The 22,851-nt window shown below is 28.4% G+C and overlaps 1 protein-coding gene across 1 annotated transcript; it reads right to left on the bottom strand.

The window, feature by feature from the left end:
• Positions 1–2,457: 2,457 nt before the first annotated feature.
• On the bottom strand, positions 2,458–22,638 carry LOC113365732 (cell adhesion molecule 2-like; the record flags this gene model as incomplete). The annotated part of the gene is made up of 6 exons (XM_026607265.1): positions 2,458–2,657; positions 4,519–4,632; positions 5,481–5,570; positions 19,138–19,287; positions 20,594–20,731; positions 22,507–22,638. Coding segments are annotated over 6 exons (824 nt in total), but the record flags the coding sequence as incomplete, so codon positions are not given.
• Positions 22,639–22,851: the final 213 nt, after the last annotated feature.

Here is a 22,851-nt window from a genome sequence, read left to right as displayed (position 1 = left end):
CAGTTATTTTATCTCTATATTTAAATTTCAATTTCGATTAAGTCAAAGTGATTATATGACAATATTGATTCCTATTATTTGGCAATTTTTATTTTAGCAATACAGGTTGCACAAAATATTTATTTATTAAATATTAATTTAAATGTAAATATTATGTTGCAATACACCTAAATTCGATTTATTTCTGATGTGATTTCTCAATTTTTTTTAATATTTTTTTCGCAACATTGACAAACTTGAAACAATGTTTTAAAATTATTAATTATTAGATTCCAAAAACAGAATATAAATTTCGTAGTATCTCTGGTTATAATCAGTTAGTGTGACACTCAGTGAATAGAAATTATAATATATTTTTATAATCATCATGAACTCAATAGTATTTGTTATGACAATTTTATCGATGATTTGCTTTCACTATGCATCAAGTGTAAGAAGATTTGGGGGTCCAATGACATTACCTAAAAGTGTATTGGATGAACAAAAAAGGCAATTAGAGGAATTTAAGGAACTCGTGGAGGAGGCCAAGAAGAAAGCGAGTAAGATATGATTCATTTTAATCGTTTTAGGAAGAAAATAAAACTATTGTGTTGAATTATTTTTAAAGACGAACTTATAATGCCTTATTTGAAAAAAATTGCTGTGGAGAAGGAAACCCAAAATTTTGGATGTAATTATCTTAACTCTTTCTCACGGACTTATCAACAGCAAGTATGCCAATGGGACTGCAGAACTCTAAAATATGAACAAGGAATATGCCGCGATGGTAACGATTTTTGCAGTTGTTTTCATGGTAGAAAGTTTGGATAAAGCTGAAAAATTTGGATAAAAATACTTTAATTAATTCTTAATTAATTAATACTTCGTCAGCATTAAATATAGGCGGTATACACTAAATATGAAAATGTTCTTAGGAATATGCCGCGATGGTAACGATTTTTGCATGGTAGAAAGTTTGGATAAAGCTAAAAAACTTGGATAAAAATACTTTAATTAATTAATACTTCGTCGGCATTAAATATAGGCGGTATATACTAGATATGAAAATGTTCTTACGTTTTAAGATCAGTGCAACAGTTTTTAATTTTCTTTTGTTCACCTCTTGCTCAAACAACAATTCTTTTTCTTCCTATTATTTTTTCTGTCCTTTTTTTTATAAAATATGGGTCCGATCCAGTTTCCTTTCTTTTCATGACCATGCTCAGTTGTTTCTTTTTTCACTCTCTTCAGCATATATATTTTTTCATTCTAAATAATAAAAATATTGAGAACATTACTATTAAACTAATGTGATGTGTGTTATCAAATATGTATCATATTATAAAATATATAATATTAATCCACTTTTATATTAAGTTTTATTTAAGCGATTTGTTATTATATACAGAATCTAATCAAAATTATATTATACATTTCTTAACATTCTAAAAATTTATTTTGTACATTCTTAAAAATTAACATATTATTTACATGATCTCTTATTTACAGATTAATACAAATTACAAATTTAAATAAACAACGTTAAAATGTATATACATTTAAAACCCTCACGCAAAAATTCCAATAAATATTAATTAATATGCCAGTACTAATTAAATATATACAAAATATGGTATAAAATATTTATATTATATATTAAGATAAATAATATTAGTTTAAATAGATACATTATTTTATAAATAGGATTACAAGCACAATAGGTTTATAGCAAATTTTAAAATCATATTTAAATAATCATCGAACACAATATGAAACAACCGTTTAAAAATTATTTGAATTTAATATAATGATAAAATTGATCAAAATACTAATCAACCGACACTTCTTCGCTTTTATCAAAATAGAGATAATTCGCTTAAATATTCTCCATTTTATAATTAATAGTTTGTAATTTTAAGTTGTAAATATTGTCGTAACATTACATATTGCATTCGAGAAATCTTTAGGAGTCATATTAAAAAAAATACATGGGTATTCACAATTCATTCAAATGCACAAATTGTAAATTAACTTTAATTAATTAATTAATTAATTAATTATTAAAATCACCGTTTAAATCCTTGCGTGATTTGAAAAAAAATCGCATTCGCTTTAGACATAATCTAATACACTTGTTTTCCTAGTTTTATTGCATTTTACCAAACTTGTCAAGTTTGATACAAAAAGTTTTGAAATCATTTTAGACTCCCCACATATAAATAACTTTGAAGCTCCTCCTTTTCATACTATTAATACCCAAAAAAATTGATTTAAAATAATTGTGGCTTATAACAAATAATTTAGCTATTCTAACGATTAATTTTTAAATAAAGCTTTCAAAAATATTGAAAGCTCTGAAAGAATTAGTACAGTCAGAACCCAAAAATATGATTTTTCAAACAATATCAAACTTTATAATTCCATAGTCAACGTATACATTATTATAAGTCAGTTTCCCATACACTCACCTAATCAATTTTATAAATATGTTAACAAGTTACTCAGCACACATATGCCATTTTGTTGTAAAACTGCAATGTATAATAGTATAATAATATTTAATATTTGGGGTACATTTATATTACAACGATTTAACGTGGGTTTTCTGCTTTCGCTGGAAATGTCTTCAGCTATGTGGTTGTCGTCGTCTTCTTGAGGTCTGCCTCGAAGACGAAGATCTGGAAGAATTAATGGAACTTTGTGGTTAAAGTAAAATGATCTAAGTTAAAATTAAAAAATTTTAAATTTCATTTTATGGCTTTCTAAAGGTCATAGATAAATGTACTTACAAACAATTACTTACAAAATAATTATTAATGGTATTATTCTCTATCTTCTGTGTAAAGTATTCCAAAATTTAAACATGTCAAACTATAGTGATATTTTGTAAAAAAAAACTTAGTAACATTATATAACTTAAATTAAACGACGTATTAAATACATTATATAAATTAAATAAATATTGTATAAAATTGCTTCGCAGAGCGTAGGATTCGCCAATTGAAAATATTCCACGGGTCCAAAAGTTACAGTTGTATTTAATTCCAACATTTCGTTGGCTTCGATAAATGCCCACGCTCAATTATTCATTAAAGAAAAATATATTTTCAGCCACAATTGTCATACAAATCAAAGCGCACGAATGTAGGTTTTTTATATATTATTTGTTTACAAGAAACTTTTTCCTTTTTCTTTCTAATCCGACGTAATAATCAATTCTCCGTTAATTATAATTATGTTTTCTTTCATTTTTGTCAAATATACATCTTTGTTTGGTAATTGTTGGTAATTAGCGTAGTCCTTGATATGGATATTTTCGAATTTCTGTGCTCTCAGGAGCTCAAATGCTTCCAAATTGTTCAAACAAATTCTCTAAAAGTTTTATCTCTTAATATTACAACAAAAAAATTATATTTTTCATAAAATAAGTATTTACTTAGGAAGAAAACCCGAGAAATTTATGTTGGAATGTGGATTATCTTAAAGTAAATATTAGGAGCTAAAACTTTTTACCGCGCGGTCTATATTTCAAGAGTTGAATTAATTTTTATAGTTAAACTATACTTTTCATAGGCCTATAATATTTGAAGGTGTTTGGTTTGATTATTAATTGTATAACTATGCAAGGTTTCAATAAAATTCCAGAAGAATAAACCTGAGGTTCTTGTTAGCTTCATTATAAATTTATTATAATGAAGTTAATTATTTATTAATATTTATAACGGTCTTTTAAATATTATCAATTTAACTCATGAAAATATGTATGTATTTCTGATTGCTAAAATAAAACAGAGTTATATAAAAAAATCTGGTGAGAGTACGAATGAAAATTTCTTTAAAATAATTAAACTTTTTCAATATTATCATTCGATTGAAAAAACAAATCTTGAAAATTTTGAAGTATACGATATTTTTTTGTTTTGTAAGATGTGTTGTTCATTTTAAGTTAAATTCAATGCCTTTATAAAAATTTATACCTGGGAGTGTAAAAAGAACCTGTATCTGGCATAGGCGTAAACATTAAAAAATAATAAATAAATAAGTGAATAAAGTAAAAAAATGAAATTTCACAAGATATAAGTTTAACATCGTTCGTACAACTATGCTGATGATTATTTCCGACAAAATACCAGATCAAGGTTATATACAGTGTTATCTTTGCAAAAATGTACCTGTAAAATTTATAATTTGCTTTGGTGGTATAATGTAGCTATTATTTCGTAAAATACCTATGAAATTAAAAATATGTCATTTTCTTCCCTCTGGCCGTCTCATTTTACCCCGTTTATGAGGTAAAGGTACCAAGTGACATATTTTTACTGAACTTAGTCAAATAGTTGCTTGTTTGATATGTGTTATTTGTTCTGATATAATTCGTTTGGTTTATCAATATAATTGCTCAAATGGTCACAAATTGGACTTTTGTGCCCCATTCTATCCTATATTATAATGTTTAATTTATTATTACAGTTTCATATTAGTTTCTTCGTACTAATTTATCACTATTTTCTAATTGTGATGCAGAGTTGTAATATTTACCGCGTTCCCGAGGTAGCGGCAACGCAGTGTGCTCCGGAAGTTCGTTCTCTGGTTCATGAATGACATCCGGAAAGTCTGGGAAATCTGGTCTAGAGATCCTCTCAATTATCTCGCCTGCAATATGCAAAATGCTTTGAATTTAATAACTCAATTTAAAGCCATACATTACGAAACTGCGAGAGTAATTCGTTAATAAGATATGTAAGAAATTAATTTTACTAAAATCAATGTGACATTAAGTAAAGTTCTTAGTATTTTGCAATCAAATAACAATTTGTGAATATAAATGATCAACTTGCTGAAGAAGAGCTTTCTGTTTTTCTCTTACACACTGATTATTTCTTAATTTTTCTTTTCTCAAAATTTCTAGTTATCCTGAATCAAATTGGAAAAAATAATTTGTATGAGTATAAGTAGTTATCTTGTAAGTGAGCCAAATTTGATTTAATCCGACGGTGTTCGGACGTCTTTCTGCTTTATTATATTGGCCATGAAGGTGACAATTCAAGGCATTAAGCTTTATACAGAATGGTTGCTACCCATGGTAGAGGGGGTAGCGGAGTGTTTTAATTGAACTAGTGGTTCACTTCTAAAAGTATAAAGTCCGCTTAACAACATGTAAATAACCAATAAAAATAAATATATCTTCTTTCATTATAACTTAGTAACAAATTAGTGTTTGTAATTATTAGAACTGCAACAAATACATAATATACAAACAAATCAGTGTTTAATATAGTTCACAGCTACAAGGGTTAAATTATAACCCAACAACCTGAATTATCGACGGAGAGTTTTAATAAATTCTATAACTACGTAACAAAAGTACAGGCGGTTCTCAAAATCGGCAAAAATTTGTAGAAATCTGATATGAGCTTGGCAAAAGCTATATTAACATAATAACATTCATTATAAATTCTAGAATATTTCTCTCCAAATGTACAAAATTTGATGTCATTTACCTCGATCATGCGTAGGCCAGACTTGAGTCGTTGTTGCCATCGTTGTGGTCGTCGTCGTTGTGGTTGTAGTAGTCGTTGGTTTTGGAATATCTGTTTTTATAAAATATATTACAAACATATTTAAAAAGATTTCTAATAAAATTTAAATATCTAATGAATTGATCTGTGAATATATAATTAAAACAATATGTAAATAAATTTAAAAAAAAAGGAGTAACTGATCAAAGTTACATTCATTTCTTCTTTAGTTTTAAACGTGTAGTGGTCACATAATATTGAATTTATTACTAAAATATTTAATGAGTTTGCTTGTCACAATATGCTATTTACAAATATATACATTTAATAATAATTAAATGTATATATATATATATATAACTTGAATATGTATCATATTGATAAATTGTGATTAGCAGCATGTCTTATAATTGCTCTAAACAAATCGTACTTAAAATTAATTAATCAATAATCAATTATGTGAGTTATTCACAAGGTGTAATTCTGTTGCAATGAATTTTATGTTAGATTATATTGGTTGAATAAAGATGTTCCCTTTCATATACATATATGAAAAGATACGAATTCCAAATGTTTCTAATATCTTAAATACCATGGCGTAATATATAATTGATAATATGTAATAATTATCAATTATATTTATTAGAATATTATAAACAAAATCATTGGCGGTTGATTTTTGCTAACCATATTACAATTACATTATAATAAGATAATAAACATATAATTTATTTCAACAACAGAACTTTATTTATTGTTATTTTTCAGCAGAGAAAATCCACTTTTAAAGTGTTATCCAAAAGAAAAAAAAACTAAAAAAAACTTTAAATGAGAATACTTCTCTACAACAATTCTCTGCAATTGAATTAATTGAACACGTAGTTAAAAAGCTCAACTTTATTTTATTCTGTTCATTCTGTGCGCGGTGCATTATATTAATATATGAGAGAATTAAGTTAAATATTTAAAATGACAGTATACATAATATATAATCACCGCTGATTTTAAGCATTTTATTTCGATGGTAAATATAACCTGGGCTCGATTTGCATATAGAGGGGTACTCGAATCAAATCCTGATGTAATACTAAAAATAAGTTAATTAAAATTGATATAGACTTGAAATATTGTGCTTCTAGAATTTAGTGGTGCATGTCATTGTGCTTAAGGCAAAATGCTGGATTTTCTCGTACCATAATTTAAAATTTTTGAAAAGCTTTATATTTTTCAAAAATTGTTTTGAAAATTTTGAGTTTTTGTCAAGGCATTTGCACTGCGTTGCTGTTTTAGAGCTAAAATATCAAAGCGCATGAGCGCCGCGTTGCAGTAAAAGGGTTAAAACATTATTAATCATGATACCGAACCTATAAAAAGGTCAACAATGTTGGCACTTATTAATAAAATCGCTATCAAACATTTTATAAATTAATGTACGCCTGTCTAATAATCATGTTTGACCGCCAAATGGTATTTTTTAACATTTTTTTATTGGATCTCCCAAACCTTACTCAAAAATTGAACCATTTTTTACCGTTAATACAAGTAAAATGCTTTGAAATAATTTAAATCGGATGCTCCGTTCTCTCAAAAACTGATTAGCCACTTTTTGCAGTTTGTGGCCCGTATCTTCGAAATGGTTAGTCTAGCCATTGTCAAAAACTATATCAATAAGAACCGAATATTAATTAAATCATTCAAATTGGTTGATCCGTGCTCTCGAAATCGTGTCAGAACGTATACACACATATACATACACAACCGCATACATACATTTTCCAGGTATTCCAAAATGTTTAAAATCCTTAAAATGTAAGTGTTAACGCCTCATTCCCAACCCTGGTCTAATTATATATTTTATTACTTTCATACAGGATAGCAGCTATAAACCCTCATCTCTTAATCCCTTTCATTGTCATGCATCATGTCCCTAAATCTATCATCATACCATTAATACATTTTTCTACGAATCTTAATCACCTGTTCCCGATGATTTCCACGTATCATGGAATCACCGGTCAATACCTGATTGGTCAAAATTGTAATAGGATGTTACTCGAAACCACAAAAACGAAGCAATCAGAAAAATCATATAAAATTGTAAAACCATTATAATTTAGTAACAACTCAAATTTCATATACTCATCAGTCTTTAATCAACATTCAAAGTAATAACGTCTAACATATCATCTATAAGTTTCAATATTTCATTCAAATATTCAATAATTAAACATTATTACTATCTTTTAATCGGTCTGATATAGCCACTATCTAAATATATCTGGTCCTTCGACAATATAAATAAAGTGCAAGTGTTTTTAATACAGTTCGGCAACGTGGATCACAAACTTCTACACATTTTTGCAATTTATCTTGTCACAACATATTTTTGGTCCATTCGAACTGGATGGTCAAATAATGAACAGTAAGGATGTGCAAAATTTGTATATTCGATTTTTTTTAAGATTACTATAACTTATATACCCTACGAGAAATTAAAAATATAAATTTAGATTAATAAACTAATAAGAATTTCCAAATTACAATACAGCTTAGTACAAGCGGCTTCGAAGTGGTCAATCGAACGCCGTCGATATTGCGCTGCGGTATAAATTATGCCGCCGATAATGCCCTAATGTGCGATAATAATAGAAACCGCGGCAACTTGAAAGCGGATATTTGCAACGAAATGGGTCCCAAACCGCATGACCAGTTCGCACCGTGACCGCGGACTATCGAACGTTCGTGATGGAGAACGCTCTGCCGGCCAAGCGATAACGTTTCATTACCGCCGTCCGGGCTAATGTACGAATGCGTTTGCGGGAGCGGTTGAATGATGTGCAGAGAATATACTCGTCGAGAGCAAAGCTTAGGTAAAGCAAATTGACGCCAACAATTCAGGTTATATTTACATTGGAGAATAAATAAAAACACTGTGATTACTGATACAAATTCAAATTTAGGTAAACCTATGTGTAGTGGTATTTTAGTAAATTTATGGAGCCAATTCTCTTGATAAAATAAATGAACCTAACCTCCAAATGGTACAAATGTCAGATAGTATTGTTAGGAGGCAACCATTAATCACGTGCAGTTTTTTAAGAGAATTAGTGTTTTGACAAAAAATCACGAAAAATCACGTGGGGGAGGGATCTAGTAAAATACACGTATCACGTGTATTTATTTTTCACCTAGATTTTCAAAAAAAAAAACGAAAAATATTACGTTTTTCGAAAACCTCGTTCGTGATGTTTGGGGAGGGGGCGGATAATTCTAAATATTACGACGTATCCAAGGAGAAGGGAAGTCCAAAAATCCTTAAAAAATCGACCACGTGATTAATGGACGCCCCCTTATCATGTGTGCAACTTCTTGTTCTTACTTACTCGCATGAAGTCTAACAAACCTATATTCTAATGTTTGTGCCATTTGGTAAGTTTATGTAGCCAATTCACCAAATAAAATAAATAAACCTAATCTCCACATAAATGTCAGATAGCAATGTTATCATGAGTGCAACTCTTTATTGTCACTTATGATAACACACTCGTGAAGTCTAACAAATGTATATTCTGTTGTTTTTTGGAGACCGGTAATACAAAATAACTATCCATTCGAAAAACTGTTTATTGCGAAAATAATGCAAATTAGTCCGACGAATTTCATTGCTGGTCTTTTAAATTTTTGAAATCGATTTGCGAAAGGTTAAATTTAATCTCATTTTTAAATAATGCTCAATTTTCTGAAACTCTTATGATTTTAATATTAAACAAATTTTCTTAGGACTCTAATATTTTAGTATGTCCTATAAGACCATGATCTCTATCATAAAAGCTTTTTTATAAAATGTTCGAAAACATTTTATTCAAAAACTAATCAACACGATTTTCATCCAATATCTTTTTAACGGTTTTTGAATCATTTATATAGATGAAGCATTGTAAGCTGAAACCTTGACAAAAATTTTTATGGTTTTCTGCTATTCACAAAGAAACGGCTCGCCCGATGGCTTTTTTGAAATCAGTACAGACGTTTTTGATAAAACGTCGACGAAAGGTCAATAATCGGTTCACATAAACACACATGCTAAATTTGCTCTCATTCGATTCAGAATGACTTAAAAAGTTGAGAAAAATTTAAAATTTGCAAATCGAACTTTCTTGCGAAAATTAGCACGTAAAATAAGCAAGAAGTTAAAAATTTGTAATATGGAGTTAGCATGGTTGTAAATAATCTAACATATATATAAAAAATTAATCGGGTTTTCCTTCCTGACGATATAACTCCGAACGCACGAACCGAATTCGACAATTTGGCATTCGTTGAAGGGTCTCGGGCAAGGTTTATTGCTAAGAAAATTATGGTGCATGGCATCGTGCCTTAATGCAAATTGCTGGAACTTCACGCACCGTAATTAAAAATTCAAGCAATGTTTTTATATATATGTAGATAATCTATTTGATATTATTTAAAACAATTATTGATTATTTTCATTACTTGAATTTTTAATTGCCCATTGCTTTTCACATGGGCAGTTATACGTTGCCTGTTCACGAGTTGGGAAACCATCTGCTTTGTTTGTGTTAACGTCAGGCCAAAAAACAAAAAATGTGGTTTACCAAAGAGCACTTCAACGAAACGGATAATTGCGGATTCACTTTCATTTACTTAGAGAAGTTCAACTAAAAAACACTTCATTTTTGTAATCGAAATAAATTCATTACTGTTGTGTAATAAAATCAAATTTTTCCTTTACAAATATAAAACGAACAAAAAATTTTTCTTCATAACCATCTGGTGGCGAAACGGAGTTTGTCGCGTTGCTAGTCTATTATTGATGTATCGTCCAACTTATATTATTTAATCACAATCGCATATCTCAATATATTATATTATTTCATTTCATTTTGATTTGATACGCAATAAAATCAACAAAAATGTATCTAAATTACGCACACGATACGCACATCAAATTGGAGGAATCAATCCATATTTTTCAATTGAGTTTGCTCAAGCGTCGATTCAATTTTTTGCCGTCGCATTTTTCACTCTCTGATTTTTATCCTTTCGCAATCCGCATTAACATTTTGTCTGTGTGACCGAGTGCACATTCGCAAGTGCACATGAGCGGATTGCGCAGCAGCACGAATGCAATTGTATTAATTCCGGTTCGATTCTCGAAACGGCCGCCGGTTTCCCTAAAACTGGAGCACGAGAGCATTCTGTGAAACGTAAATCCATTCGATGAAACGCGTTCGTCACCGCAAAACCGCGACGCGCCACTAGGCGAGCGACCGAGGGTCCCGTGAATTGTGACATGTGCGGGTCGCGTGCTGCATTTTGGCGACAACTGTTCAAATATTTATAGCACTTGACGCCGCCGATGAGCGATTGCTCAAATGGAATGCAGGTGGAAGTGTCCACACATCAATTTAATTTACGAATGTGCAGGGTGTTAAATAGGGCGTTGATACTCGTATATGCAATGCTGATACGATATTTAAGAGTAAATTCTATGTACCATTTTCATAGTAATTTGGGGAACATACCCAGAGCGTACTAATCGCAAATGGTAGTCAATTGAGTCGAAAGTGTTGAAAATAAATAAAAAAATGTAACTTCCGTAAACAAAAAACACAGTTTTATGGAAACCCACAATACCAGTTGCAACAAAAAACAATGATCGAACAAGAATCAAATGTCTCAAAAGCATAACCTTATTATTATTAACTTCCCGAAGGAGAAGGTTATTTTTCGTCAAAAAATTGGGCTCGTTAATTTTATGTTTTCTCGACGTTTCAAGCCATTCTGAATCAAATGAGACCAAATTTGGAAAAAAGTATGTGTGTGTGTGAACAGATTTTTTCAATATCATTTACTCGTGCAATTATATTATTTTGTTAGAGATTTATTAAGCAATCGGAGAAATTACAATATTTCTGTATGCTTTAATGAGGAGTAAGTGAATGTTGAAATAAGACAGGATTCACCGATCTCTATTACAATATGTTGCTAAAAATATATATCTCTAATGATTGTAACTATATATTATCAAGAGGTCATTTTCTCTTTTATCTCGAGTTTTGTTGGGATGAGTTTTTGAGTGTTTTGATAGTGCCATGTCATGTGGTGTATATTGCTTGGTTTTCTGAAAGTCAAAAACACTGATATGCTTATAATATGCTTAATGCTTATATTATAGATGTTGAATGAGATATTTCTCTCGATGTTGCATTTAATACAGATCAGCAATTAATCATTCAAAATATGTAATCTATTTTCAATCTGTTAACTAGATGCAACAACTCTCATTTTTTAAATTTTTTACTTATATCTCTAGCACAGAAACGCATGATTGGATACAGTTAGTATATATAAAATATTTTTTCTATAATGTTAGTATAGATAAGTGTCTATAAATAGTCACAAAATAAATAAATATGTGAGTTGATGCTTTTGTGATAATAGATTAATACATAATCATGAGTAATTTTTCTTAAACTTTTCAGGAGGTCTATTTTTATTACCCAAAAAGACTTATTAGTCTTATTTAGATTAGAAAAACGAGCCAAAGAGTTGACTGAGGCTGTTTCATATTTCACAGAGTCATTTATATAAATTGCGAATGATGTCCTTTATTTTTGTTGCAACTCTAATCTGTAGCGGTATTTTAAATGACAATTCCTCGTAGGTTTTGTACACAGTCAACATTTTTTGATCGCCGTAGACAGTTTGAATAGTGACATACTAAGAGAGTTGAGAATTGCTATAATATTTTACAAATTATTAATTATATAACGTTTATATATTATAAATATGAAAAAAACTAGACTACAGGCTCAAAAATCAGATTTTCCACAACCATTTATATTAAAATCAAAAATTTCGAAAAAATATAAAAAATTGTAATTCAAAACACACACACATGCTTTTTGGTGGCAGAGATGTCTCTCTTTTCATTATCCTATTATCTGTAGTGTAAAATAAATTAAAATATAGAAATATTGTATAGCTGTATTGAGCTGTATTTCTAATAATACGTATAAGTTCAAGAAATAAAGACTTTTGATGTTTAGCTAGAACTTTAATAAGTGGCGTATCTTCGTCGGATAAATATACAGGTATCACAGACATCAACGTCAAAACAAAATGGAGTGATAGTATTGATTGTTTACTGTCATGAAACAAAATAAGATATTTGTCCATGTAGTTTGAAAATTATTGAAGTGCAACCTAGAGCTTTGGTGGAACTGTGACTATTTTTTGCAATTGTGGTACATTTTGTTCATACGAGCTTTGGACCCGTAATAATGTTTCAAGAACCACAGTAGAAAATAATGACATAATTTCATCAAGTTTTCTAGACTTAAGATTATATATTAACCTGTTTAAAAATTTCAACGTTGATCGACTTCGAAAGATCCTTTAATAGGCTGGTACTTAATAAGGAATAGGGCGTCAAGTATTACGATTTTCAATATATGTGTGAAATATAACTGAATTTTTTTTTTAAATTCTGGTAATAATTCATAACGAGATTTTGATGTAATATCTTCTTGTAACAAATTTACATTAAATTTTCAAGTAAAAAGCAAATTATTACATTACTCTCTCTATATATCAATAACTTCAGATAATCAACAACATCCACCCAATAAGTTGCCTTGATTAACAAGTGATTGATTTGAAACGCTAGTAATTTACTTGAGCAGATTGCTCTGTTTGACTTCGAATATTATTGATATCGCATTTGTAGATGAGCATTTCCGTCTCTAATTAGAACACGCGAATTTGGTCAGAAATTTGATCGTGAAACCATGGCATCTGCGCTGGCAAAACCATAACTTAGTTTACGTCTCTGCTGCAAACACATGCTCATTAACTGGCGTTTTCGGTAATTACCATGCATCATCGTAAATTTATATGTTGGGGATATAAATGATAAAATTTCAAACGTTTAACAACTGGTAATAAATGATAACACATATACCGAATGATGGAATTAGGTAAATAATGTAGCATTTATTTAGAAAAAACATTTTAAATATAAATTGGAGATAAAGACCTCTTACGGAGTAAAAGGGGACAGGTGAAAAATATGGAAAACATATTTCTACATTCACATAATAACTGAAAAAAATTCTGAATATATTGCGATAGTTGCGTGTTTGATATGTGCCATGTCATGTGGTGTATATTGCTTGGTTTTCTGAAAGTCAAAAACACTGATATGCTTATAATATGCTTAATGCTTATATTATAGGATGTTGAATGAGATATTTCTCTCGATGTTGCATTTAATACAGATCAGCAATTAATCATTAAAAATATGTAATCTATTTTCAATCTTGTTAACTAGATGCAACAGACTCTCATTTTTTAAATTTTTACTTATATCTCTAGCACAGAAACGCATGATTGGATACAGTTAGTATATAATAAAATATTTTTTCTATAATGTTAGTATAGATAAGTGTCTATAAAAGTCACAAAATAAATAAATATGTGAGTTGATGCTATTGTGATAATAGATTATACATAATCATGAGTAATTTTCTTAAACTTTTCGGAGGTCTATTTTTATTACCCAAAAAGACTTATTAGTCTTATTTAGATTTGAAAAAAACGAGCCAAAGAGTTGACGAGGCTGTTTCATATTTCACAGAGTCATTTATATAATTTTTGTCAAAGAAATCGTATCCGAAAATGATTTACGCTGAAATTACAATAAATTAATTTTTCCATAAATTTAAAAAACTTATTTGAAACTTGAGTTAACTGAGGCACATCTTGATTCTGTTTCGCGGAGTAATTTATATAAATTTTGTCAAATTTCAGATAGCTAAATTTTCAATAAATTACTTTTTCCATAAATTTAATATTACCTTATTTGAAACTTGAGTTTGCTGAGGCAAATCTTGACTCTACTTCGCAGAGTCCATTTATATAATTTTGTCAAAGAAATTGTATCCCAAAAATAATTTTAGGCTGGCAAAATTTTCAACAAATTAATTTTTTCATAAATTTAAATATCAACTTATTTGAAACTTTTGAGTTTACCCATCTGTAAATTTATTGAGAGCTATAACTGGCACGGTTTATAGAGTTGATAGTCAAACAAATTCAAAAATATTGTAGACCTATAAAAAGTGTCGAATCATAAATATAAGAATTTTCGACATTTAAGCACTTGCTCAGATCGAATAAAAATTGCATAACCACATTTAGTACCAAAAATAAAAAAATGAGTTTCCTAATTATTCCGCTATTATAAATTATTACTAGATTAATTATAACATTATTATTAAAACTTTAAAATGTAAATTAATTTATATGATATAAGATGTGCCTTTGTGTATTAGTAAGTTCAATTGAAAAATGTATAATTCAATATGAAAAATGTATTATATGTAATAGTGGATTGGTGCATAAGTCTACCTTCGGGTTTTATACGTCTTTATTAGAAATTTTACATCAGTACATTTATACATATTATAAAAATAAAAACCGTATAGTTTATAGTAAAAATAGTAACAATAGTAACCGTTGTAAAAAAGAATATTTGACCGTTATCACTATTTCGCGAAATAAAAATGGTAATTACATCTTTGGTGGATCAGTATATAGCATGGCATGGCGTGTGTATTAGTAAAGATGTGATTTATTTAAAAATGAATCAAACATTTTAGGGCAATTAGATTTTTGCTTGTAATCTTTCAATTTATCAAAATGAAAATACTGTAAACAAAAATTAAAATTTTACATTATATCGAGGTAAAATATATGGAAAAATGTATAAAACAAATTTTAGGAAAAATGTATAAAATTTACAAAGCAACATTAGAACATTCTAGGCTTGTAAAAATAAAAATTGTTATTCTGTATATGTAGTAAGTAACAAAACATTGAATATCTGTAGTCCGCGCTTAAATGTCGAATCGAAATTGCATAAACCACATTTAGTCGATTGTAGTGCAGTGTTCTGGTCTCATTATTTATCCCGGACCATCTATTGAACATTTTCGACAGGTATGGGGTTTTTGGAGGATACAATATATAGCTTATGTACATACACTTATAATTTATATATATATATATATATATATATATATATATATATATGCGCAAAATGTTCTTGCGCTTGAACGATTCCTGTAACTTGAGCATCGGAGCACTGTCTTTGCTTCCTGTTTTCACAAGAAGCCCAAAGCAGGACCGCATTATCTTAAGGCTTGAATGCACAAGATATAAAAAGCTCGATAATAGGCTATTAATTGCCATGGTGACTTTGGTGACATAGAATTTATCTCACATACATGGTGTTAAATACTTTACTGTCATGAAGTGGCTAAAGTTTTTATCTACTTTTATTTTTTAGTAAATGAGATAAATGGATATAAATTAAATTTACTGAAAAATAAAATATTGAATTGACTACAAAATAATTGCACCCATTGTGTTAAAGTTATCTGATATTAATAACCATGGTCATTATACTTCTATGGTTTAGAATAAATCTCGTATATATTAGTGTTAAATTGCTTATGGTCGCTAAATTATGCATTAAGTTTTATTTTTGTTAGTTATATAATTAATTAAATATAAATTAAATATCCTAACTATCATAATATTTTTTACTAAAGTACTTCAACAAGTATATCATGGTCATTACGTTGAAACTAATTGTATAAATCAGACACTATTTATCACGGAAACTTTGAAAACTAATGGACAATTTTCCTGTAAAACAGACAAATGCAATGGCAAGGCTATGTTACGTTGCGATTTTCATATAAAATGATACTAAAAACTGTAAAAATGCTATGTATTTTATGTGTGATTAGCCTTGTTACACATATCTAAGTTCTCGCATATATTATATCACATCATGAAGATGCACTTTATCAAAGATTTTTTTAGGTTAGGTTTTATATCTAAAACGAACAGAATTTGTCAGTACAGCAGGCACATAGCATATTAATAGTTTTTTAGTACCTAGTACCTAGTAGATAGTATTATGTTGCGTTTTTCATATAAAATGGTACTAAAAACTGTCAAATGTTATGTATTTTTTGTGCGATTAGCCTTTTTAACATATATCTAAGTTCTCGCATATATTATATCACATCATGAAGATGCACTTTATCATAAAGATTTTTTTAGGTTAGGTTTTATATCGTTATACGAACGAACAGAATTTGACAGCATATACAGCAAGCACACAGCATATTGATAGTTTTTAGTACAATTTTATATGAAAAAACGCGGAGTGACATAACTTTGCTATTACATTGGTCATAGGAATATTATTGATTCATAAAGTTAAAATCAATATAAGAATATATCTTCAATGCATTACGTTGAAAGTTGAAAACCCTAATTTCATGCAATGTACTGAAGTTTTGATGTGATTTTTTTTTAATTTGATAAAAAAATTCTAAATATAGTTATTGCAAACATAACAACAAACACACAAATACCACTCTTTTTACCTATTATTTAAAAAATGTTGAAATGCTTTAATTTAATTGCACGACTTTTATCTTTTGGCTATGTACGAAAAATAATCGAAAAATTAGCAGTACGAAGCACATTCGAAATAATTAATTTTAAAATAAAAAAATAAATTTAAAACCAATAAACTATTTAATAAATATATTAAACAATGTTAATATTAATATGAAATATAAATGTTTAAGTATTATTAGTAATAATTTTATTATTACTATTTATTCAATGTCATAGTTATGCACTTTTCTAAAATAAGGTGTCGCCATCATTGATCGACTTTTATCGATTAGGTGTTTATATGAATTCCTTATAAAATGTTTTTTGATTTGTTTGAATTGATTAGTAGAAATAAAATAATTTTATAGGAAAGGTCTTTTCCTGTTTTCATAATACAGAAATTGCTAACGTGCAGACCAAAAACGAATTCATACAGAAATGATTGACATGTATACTATAAATAAAGGATTGTTCTATTTCATAAAAATTTATATACAAGTTAGATTATGCAAAAAATTCTAATTAAAATTTAAAAAATATTTCCAAACAGTTCATTTACAATCCGTAAATATCTCAATTAATAAATAGATTATCGATAAATTGATATTTCTATTTTTGGCCTGAAATATGAGTTTCTGATTTATTGATGGTATATTTTCTTCGACTCTGATAACTCGCCGAAGAAGAAAGATACCCCAGCATCACTATTTACATAGCCGGCAACCCTTTTTGCATTTATAACGCAAGTGTATAGTACTCCGGATATATTTATCTAACGGTCTGTTTTCTAATTAATTAACAGAAAACTAAACAACAAACTCCTCAACTCAAAAAGCTATCGGAGCGCGATTTCTTCGAAGCAGCTGGTTTATCTTGGGAAATATCGGACAAGTTTCTTATAACTCATAATTATAATAAAATACGTTTTATATTTATATAAGTTACTTACGAAGCGAATGTTCAATAAGGTATACGTGGCATTTTGCTTTGAACGTAGTAGCAAAAACTACATGATATATGTAAATAATCGACATAATTCATTCAAATTGAGAACTTTGAAATAAAACTTTGAAAATTTTGAATAAAAAACGCAAAATTTTGTTCCCATCCTTTGTTTTAAATTTCATCAATCTTTAATAATTATGCTTATATTGCTGTTAGAATATTTGTTAAGACTGTAAATAAAATTTTATTAGGTGTAAGTGGCATTAAGCCTAGGAAAGTTGCACGAACTTCCCAAAATCTGTAAATAAACCATTCAATCTATAAATATTTGAATTGAATGAATCATATAAATTTCTAAATCCTTCATAAAGCATTACATAAAAACTGCTAAGTATAATATATTCAAAATTTCTGAACTGAAAGAGTTGATCAAGTGAGTTTGATAAAGATAAATTCACTGAAGCTTTAAGTGCTTTAGACATATTGAAATTGACTTATCTATTTAAATTTAATTACACGGTCAATTTTGGTGAAATAATTTTCAAGTAGATATACGAGAATCGTCACCAAACCAGAATAATTCGTGGAAATGAAATGAGAATGAAATGTTTTTAAACCATTCAAATCGTTTTATGTTTTGTACCAAATAAAATGAAGATTTTGAGCAATTAGCAATATAGTTCAACATATGTAAAATATAAATAACTAACTATAAACATATACAAGCTTTTATGAAAAACTAAATCACTTTAAATTTATTACAGATTCCTTGAATAGTTATATGGAATAATATAAAATAGTTGTGAATAAAGTTTGCTACAAAAAACTTCGATTTTCATTTGATATATTGCCTTTGAAATTTCACACACACAGATATATATATATATATATATATATTATATATATATATCGTGTATGAAATAGAACTTGGCAATATGAAGGAAGTGGTAACTATGTTCAATTGAAGTCAAGCGGCAGAATATAATGATGTGAACCCAAACTAGGTTCAAAATATATGTACATAGATGTGCATATAGATACTCAAACACAACCCGTTTGAAACCAAACTAAAACAACATATTGCTTTACCTACTAATTTAACAAATGGACTATATAAATAAATGAAATAAATATTTCATTTGATATCAGATAAAGAAGTTTTACTGATATAGATTATAATTCTACTCACGATATAATTTGATTGTCCCGTCTGTGTCACCTAAAGAATTTTTTGCGACGCATTTGTAAGCTCCGTAATCCGTCGATGTGACATCCTTTATTGTCAATTTCATGACAACTTTGTAAGCATTATCCATGAGAGTTGTTTCAAATCTGCCACCTATAAAAATATACATATATAATCCACCTATTACTAAAATAATGCACCTATATGACGGATTATATATGACGGATATAAAATTTTCAAAATAGAAACTAGTTTAAAACTTCAGTTGGAAAAAGGTGTATGAGTGTTAAACTCATAAAATAAGTACCTATAAAAAGCAAATACTTGATAAATTTTTCAATATAGAGTATACAGAAAATTAAAAGCTGAGATGTTTTGAACAGAAAATATATGTAATACTAGCAAACCGGGCGAACTCCGTTTTGCCACCAGATGGTTTCAATTTATGTAACATTTTGTTTGGTGATAAAAAGATGAAGAAAAAATTTGCACAATACACGTAATTAATTTGATGGTTTCCAATTGAAATGTTAGAAAAGGAATAACTTAATTTTTTTTACTTTTTTGCACAATTTCACAGTGAACACAATGCCGGTTTGTCACATGAAATTAACTGAGCAGAGAACAATGAGTAGCCGTCAAACGAATGATTAGCAGTCAAAAAATATTAGTTTGTATTACATGCTAAGTATCAGAGATGGAAGAAAAAGTGTTTTCCGCTTTTCTTTTGAAATCTGTCTTCAATTTTTTTGCTATAAACCTCGCGGGGCCGAGACCTTTGCAACGAATGCAAAATCGTCGAAATCGGTTCGTGCGTTCTGGAGTTATATCGTCAGGAAGGAAAACCCGACTTATTTTTATATAATAGATATGTAAATTCCAAAAGTCAACTATAAATAAAAAATAAAATGATTGTGTTGTTTTATCTTAAATTTGCACCATGGTAGAGCAACAATGACATCAATAAATAATTAGCATAGAAGTAAAAACATAATAGTTCAATTTAGACTTTATCAATCTATATCTGATTTCAATAAAAAAAAATCTAAAAAAGTAATATTTCAACATTTAAGGAATTACCCAGTTACTATTAAAATATTCTCTAAAAATTAATATTTATGAGTACCACTACTTTCTTTTGAAAAAGTACTCAATAACAGGAAACTATATAACTTTAAATTACATTCAGTTTTTATTGTTTTAGTGTTGAAAAGCACAAGTGAAATTTTTATTCAAGATCTCAATGATTGCAGATTCAATGCATATCGGTCTTGATATACCTTGATAGTCCAAATAGCACTCTATTGAATCTCTAAATTCGCTATTTGCATGCACACAAACGTTTAATAAATAGTGTCAATTTGTAGTAATAAAACCTGCTTTAGATTAAACCAAATCGTAACATAGAATAATTGTCCGGAAAATTATTTAGTAATTGAAAACAGTTAAATTCGATTACCGTGCGCAATTATTTCGCCTTTCTCTCTCGTCCAGTAGTTTATAGATTTTGGATAAGCTTCTGAATGACATTCCAATGTTAAAGTCTGACCTTCGGAGGCACCCACTAATTGATTCTGAATCCAGATCATTGGAGGAACTAAAAGACAAAATTAATAATATTATAATAACTAATTGCTTTTTTTATTTTGTACCAAAAATTATAGAAGTAAATATAGAAATTGTTATTTTTACATCTAATTTCTCACATAAAAATACACATAAATTTAAAAGAAGTGTTAATTAAAGCAAGGATGATTAAATCATTTTTGTTGTTTCTAGACCATTGAAAGAAGTCATTACATTGTACTTTGTACTTAAACTAACAGAAAAAAATCTAACTTACAATATACTATGAATTATTTATTGCACTGTATAAAATTATATTATTATGTATTAGACGTTTGATATTTATCATATATAATATATTAGAAGTTTAATTGAAAATAAAATTTAAAAAACTATTTTGGTTACGATATTAGTGGAAGAACTGCAATATAACATTAATGATATTGCAAGAAAATCATTACATTTTAACTTGTAATAAAAAATATAGGTAAAATTTGAGTTAACTATAAACTATATAATGTTTATTGCATATGAACAATATACCTGTCATACCAGTGAATGAGTGGTTATAAATCAAATTTCGGCAAAAATGTCTCAAGTGATGTTATTAACTATATCTCTGAAAATAGTTATTAAATTGCAAAAATCAAGCCTTTCAAGCCTTGCAAAATAGTAAAAACTAATTAAACCACACATTCACTGGGATAACAGATATAATGTTAAATAATATATTTGATAAAGTTTTAGTTTGTGTTCCGAGTTTATTGGATGAACTGGAACATGAAATTAGTAAGATTATGTGACAAGCATTACTAGTTTATTTTCACTAATTTTTATATAAAAAACTTAAACTTACTGTAAACTGTACACGATTTTGTACTTTTTTGGATAAAAGTTATATATCACGTTATAAAAGATTTTTATTTTATATTTTTGACAAAAATGTATTGTTTCTTGATGTAATTTATTATTTATTACTATTATTAATAATATAAATTTTATTTTATGTTATTTTAACACTAAACATACCATAATGGGTCAAATAACCCATTTTGAATTTGTGCATTGAAAATGCACGTATAATTTCATTGCGTTTGCACATGACCTTTTTTAGGTAATTAAAGTACAGTTATAAAAAAAAATTTTTGTTTAGTTTTATTTATTCCTTCTTGTATACCGATATCTACCACAATGGGTCATTTGCCCGGAGAGAATTTTTTGGTTTATGAGATTGTCGAGTCATATTTGTAATCAGTAAGTTGCACATTCTTCTAAAACACTGCTGCGTGAAGTAGTTCAACGAAAGCAGCTCAGAATAATTTCAAGAAAATTAAATTTTAGATTAAAAATAGCTTTTTATTGTTAGAAAAAGTGGCAGAAATTGAAAGTCTTCGTAAGTACCTAGCTTATATTTTATTTTGATAGCTATAGTAATACAGGTTATTTTTTTAAACAAGACAGTAGAAGTTCTTAGAAGATATAAATAATATTGGCGAAGAGTTTTCAAAAATTAGTGAAAATGAGTTTTCTGAAAATGAAGATATATTGGTTGAAAATAAGAATGAGTTTGATTCAACAGATACTGACGATGAAGAGGAAAATATTGTGAATGTATAGCGCAATCCGAGTTAAAGATCAAAAATGAAAATTTGCGTAGAAACCACTAGTGTTCAGACTATTACTTTAATGCTAAAAAGGGCAAAAGACTGCTGCTTTCCTAATGAATGCACATTTCTTCATAAATATAATTTTTTAATAATATATTTTACCATAATAAATAATAATAAAAAATAATTATATAGTTACAGTGTACGATAAGCATGACCCGCTTGCTAACAGAGGGCGGCACGCCGTTCGTTGCAATACAAAGGTAAGGCCCCATGTGCAGTCGGTTCACCCGCGTTATACTAAACACTGGCCCTTCGACGCTCAAAACACCTGGAGGAAACAAAACAATTAATTATGATGAATCGAAGGACTATTATAATTTATAATAGTAATACATTTACTAAATCACTATGATAGAGGGTCCATAACTTATATTACCACAATAATATTATCGAAATGATAAAATAATATAAAATCCACTTTTATTGGTCTAACTTTAAGTATTTTATTTTCTAAAAACCAGAGATCAAATACAGGTTTTCC

Source organism: Ctenocephalides felis, unplaced genomic scaffold, assembly GCF_003426905.1.
Source record: "Ctenocephalides felis isolate EL2017-DRISC unplaced genomic scaffold, ASM342690v1 CF-g0.4_SCAFFOLD_00514, whole genome shotgun sequence".
Taxonomy (NCBI): Eukaryota; Metazoa; Arthropoda; class Insecta; order Siphonaptera; family Pulicidae; genus Ctenocephalides; species Ctenocephalides felis.
Note: the sequence above shows the minus strand (reverse complement) of the source record. Positions and strands in the feature narration are given on the sequence as shown.